The sequence below is a fragment of the Priapulus caudatus genome, unplaced genomic scaffold (genome assembly GCF_000485595.1).
Source record: "Priapulus caudatus unplaced genomic scaffold, Priapulus_caudatus-5.0.1 Scaffold851, whole genome shotgun sequence".
Classification (NCBI taxonomy): Eukaryota; Metazoa; Priapulida; class Priapulimorpha; order Priapulimorphida; family Priapulidae; genus Priapulus; species Priapulus caudatus.
In genome coordinates, this window is record NW_014577912.1 from 68,610 (window position 1) to 73,066 (window position 4,457).

General features: G+C 44.4%; 2 protein-coding genes across 2 annotated transcripts in view; one reads left to right on the plus strand and one right to left on the minus strand.

Moving 5' to 3' along the window:
- The window catches only part of LOC106813975 (solute carrier family 13 member 2-like), a 28,045-nt gene extending 26,736 nt beyond the window's left edge, over positions 1-1,309 (plus strand). The window contains exon 13 of the mRNA XM_014818231.1: positions 336-1,309. Coding sequence (XP_014673717.1) covers positions 336-569 — 234 coding nt within the window. The 3' untranslated portion in view covers positions 570-1,309. The remainder of the gene's footprint in view (positions 1-335) is intronic.
- Positions 1,310-4,016: 2,707 nt separating this feature from the next.
- The window catches only part of LOC106813976 (nucleoredoxin-like), a 23,774-nt gene continuing 23,333 nt past the window's right edge, over positions 4,017-4,457 (minus strand). The window contains 1 exon segment of the mRNA XM_014818232.1: positions 4,017-4,235. Within this exon segment, the coding sequence (XP_014673718.1) occupies positions 4,017-4,235 (219 nt within the window).

Sequence of the window (4,457 nt, forward strand, 5' to 3'; positions counted from 1 at the left end):
TCTCTCTCTCTCTCTCTCTCTCTCTCTCTCTCTCTCTCTCTCGCTCTGTCTGTCTGTGTGTATTTCCATCCGTCCGTCTGTCCTTCACTCCGTCCGTCTGTCCTTCACTCCGTCTGTCTGTCTGTCTATCTATCTCTACCTCTTTCTGTCTGTCAGTCTCTGTGTTAACGTCTATGTGTTTACTGCTCGGGATCCCACTGTTCTCTGACGCCCAAACAGCATTGCACGAAATTTCGAAATATCCACGAATTTAACGCATTTTTGCGCCAAGGCTCTTCAATTCGTAATTTATTCACTGCGTTCCTCCGGTCGGTCACACAAGGTCAACATTTCAGGCTAGAGCAGGAATCTTCATGAACATACTCGGTGTACTGGTCGTAACCCTCATGGTCAACACATACGGTGTATACGTCTTCAACTGGGGCCCTCTACCGGATTGGGCCGCTGCAGGCCTGGCCGGATATGGCGCTGCCAAAAGTGCGTGCGTCTGCGAGGCACCGACAACGATGACGATGGCGTCGCTTAACGACACGTTGCTGGGATCGTCGCTTAACGACACATTTTTCTAAATTTTCTTAAAAGAATACGTTTACGGTACATACGTATTACGTAATTATGTAATACGTAAGTTTTTTATACGTAATTATGTAATACGTAAGTTTTTTATACGTAATTATGTAATACGTAAGTTTTTTTATACGTAATTATGTAATATGTAATTTTTTATTAGGTAAAATGTTATGTAACATGTAATTTTAATACCTACTTATGTCATATATTTTATAATAAGTGATAATGTAATTTTTTAATAGATAACTGCATGTTATATGTAATTTTCAAATACATGCGGACCACGATGAACAGGTTCAGTTGTAGGATGCGATGGAAACGTTTGGCAGTGCCAGACGCTAGCCTATCTCAATGACAACGGATAGAATGCGTGTTCTGGCGATGTTACGGGAACATTCTCTCTGTAGCGGATGCTGGCAATAACCGCGAAAATATAACAGAGTACAGAACTCTATTTATATTTGCATGGAGATTACACATTCCTAAATATTTTTATATATATTTTAGTACGTTTTGGTAGCCGAGTAGCCATAATATCAGGAGTTAATAAAGACAAATTGTCTTTATTAACTCCTGATAATATGTTACCCGATACCATAACTGTCAGCATGTGCAAAACAATGATCGATGCCTACTAGTGTATACTGTGATTATGCCTATGTAACGAACATTTAAGGCACAATATAAGACATACGCTCACGCGCACACGTAATCGTATGTGAAGACAATTTTATTGCTAGAACATTATTCCGGCATGATATTTTCTACGGTCTACCGGACATGGTAACACACGCACACATCACACATCACAATTATTGCCCTCACTCGGCTGCATCGTATCCTGATCGTATGCCCCTACGCATTACTTGTTTATACTCGCGGTATAAAATAAAATATACATCAACCTTTAACACAGGTACGACTCCCCCCCGGGGGTGCAATCAGAAAAACACAAGAGACATACTAGCTAACACTTCTAGACTGACCTACGTCAATCTACTCTTTCGCCCCTCCCTTCACATGCTGCTTATGCAAAATCGGACAGCCGTGATACCTGTGATCAGAAACCATTATAGACATTATCATCAGTCTAGGAATTTACAATGCCATGACTTTTGCAAGATACTTCATTTTGAAAGTCACGATATTTACGTATTGACATGTCATAATAATTTCCTGATGTTTCTGACAATGGGCCCCTTGTCACGGGAAGCATGAAGTAAAAGTAAAAAGTAAAAATCGAAAGTAGTGAGTTTATGACTAAAGGCCCGTTGTTAGAAACAAAAATTAGTCTTAACATTACCTTTTTATCGTAGTCTGGATCTCCACACATTGCGTAAGAGAAACTCGTAACTTTACGATATTTCTGTTTACAGTGTATGAAAACAGCCAATGTTCAGATGAATTTTAAAAAACGAATTTTGTTTCTGACAACGGGCCCCAGGTTTCCGGGTAATAAATACTCTAACGTCTAAGCAAGAAATGGCTCACCGATCTACGCACCGTAGTCAGCCATAGAGAAAGAAGTAGGACGCTGAGGGATGGGGCAAGACAGGAGGAGGAGGCAGACGGAAGCGTCTTTGTGTGCGAAAACGGACGGGAGAGAGACGACGAGACACGCGGCTCAAGAGCAGCTTGGGCAACAAGACGTGGAGGAAAGAAGAGGAGGGTGGGATGAAGGCCGTAGTGAGAGCAGTATAGGAAGGGCTTGGAGCAAGTCCAACGCAATGTGTATGAGAAGCTGTCATGGATGAAAACGCGCACGATTACCGCGCTTCCCTTCAGGAAAATATACAAATAAATACAGACTCACAAACAAAATAGAAGAAAACCGAGAAGTGAATGCAGTACATGCTACCAGGTGAATAATGACACATACGCTTGTCATTCACCTTACCTAACCTAGCAACGGGGATGTCATACTTACACCTTACCTGTTAATCGCAATTGCATGTTCTGATCACACATACAAATTGAAACACACGGCAATACTATGCATAATAACATATACTAAGCATAATATATATATATATATATATATATATATATATATATATATATATATATATATATATATATATATATATATATATATATATATATATATATATATATATACTAGTATATACTATACTTATGTTTACTACTCGATGGATTCTTGTCTATGACGACCTGTGCGGTGGAAGGTTATATCTGAAACGCATCTTCCACGCCGTATACGCTTCAAATGTGTAAGTAAAATGAACGCAGCCGAAAGTGTCCCACTGTCCGAGATTCCTGGCAGGCGCGTAATAACATTACACTCACTTCTACCACATCTATTTGCGCACGCACGCACGCCCGCCCGCACGCACGCACGCACGCACACGAGCACTCACTCATGAACGCATGCACGCACACATGCCCTCACGCAGACTGGATGCCAAACACATATAATACATAACCTTAAAACGACTCTATTTACAATCAAAGAACAGCAGACAATCTAGGAAAACCGAAGCATCCCTATCTACTTCTTCCACCACCCATAACAGGAAATCATAATCTCACTCATGATGCTACTCCCCCCCCTCCCAATTGTGTGTAAAGTAATAAATTAGCTAGAAAATAGCTATATGAACACCACAATCCTAACGACCATTTATAGTGGTACAGTATTTAACATGGGGTGTCTGCTTCACCTCGTCAGCTCATGTAGAAAACCTTTAGATAAATGCAAAGAGCACTACAGATAGCAACGATTCAAAGGAAACGTGTGGTCAGAAAATACACACAAAGCATAAAATCTACAATCAATTCGATACCAAGAGCAGTCGGAAAGATCGGATTAAGAAAATATGACACCATAAAAACAATGCGCCAGCGAAGTTCGAGTTGCCAGCAGATACTTGGATATATAAAAATCTCAGCAGGAAATTTTCGTACGACCGATTTCTCACATCCTGACCCTGACAAGTGGCGCCACCTATCAGCATTGTACGTAGCCATGGTTACTTCGCTCGGCCATGCACGCGCCGCGTGGGTCACATTCCCCTGCGGACAGACATAGCAAAATGATATAAATAATTGATTCGATCGATCGATCGATCTGACAATCGCACAATCGATCCGACGATCAAACGATCGATCAGATAATCAGTTAATCGATCAGACAAACGAACCATGGATCCTGTGTCCTGCTCCGCTCTCTCCTCCCTCTCTACCACCGCATTATTATGTCAACGCTCCGCTCCAACGGTGGACCACACCGCTCAACCAGGTGGCGCTACTGCAGCAGGGCCTCTCCGGTGAGCTGCTCAACCAGGTGGCGCTACTGCCTCGCCGGTCCGCTGCTCAACCAGGTGGCGCTACTGCAGGAGGGCCTCGCCAGCAAGCGTTCCGGACCGCAGCTCAACCAGGTGGCGCTACCTTCGACACGGCAGACCGTGCCGCTCCACAAGGTGGCGCTACTGCAGCAGGGCCTCGCCGGCGAGCATTCCGGCGAAGTACTTCTCGACGAACTCTCGCACGGCGGCGGTCGTCAGTGGCGTCGGCGTGGCGACAGCGGCGGCGGCGGCGGCGGCGTGGCGGTACAGCGTCTGCTCGGGGATGTCGACGATGAGTAGCTGAGGAAGCTGTGTGTCCGTGACGCGCGCGAACTGTCGCACCGTATCACAGAATTCGTCCTGCGTGCGAGAGAGAGAGAGCGAGAGAGAGATGAGGTAAAGATGTGTGTCCGAGACGCGCGCGAACTGTCGCACCGTATCACAGAATTCGTCCTGCGTGCGAGAGAGAGAGAGAGAGAGAGATGAGGTAAAGATGTGTGTCCGAGACGCGCGTGAACTGTCGCACCGTATCACAGAATTCGTCCTGCGTGCGAGAGAGAGAGAGAGAGAGAGAGAGAGAGA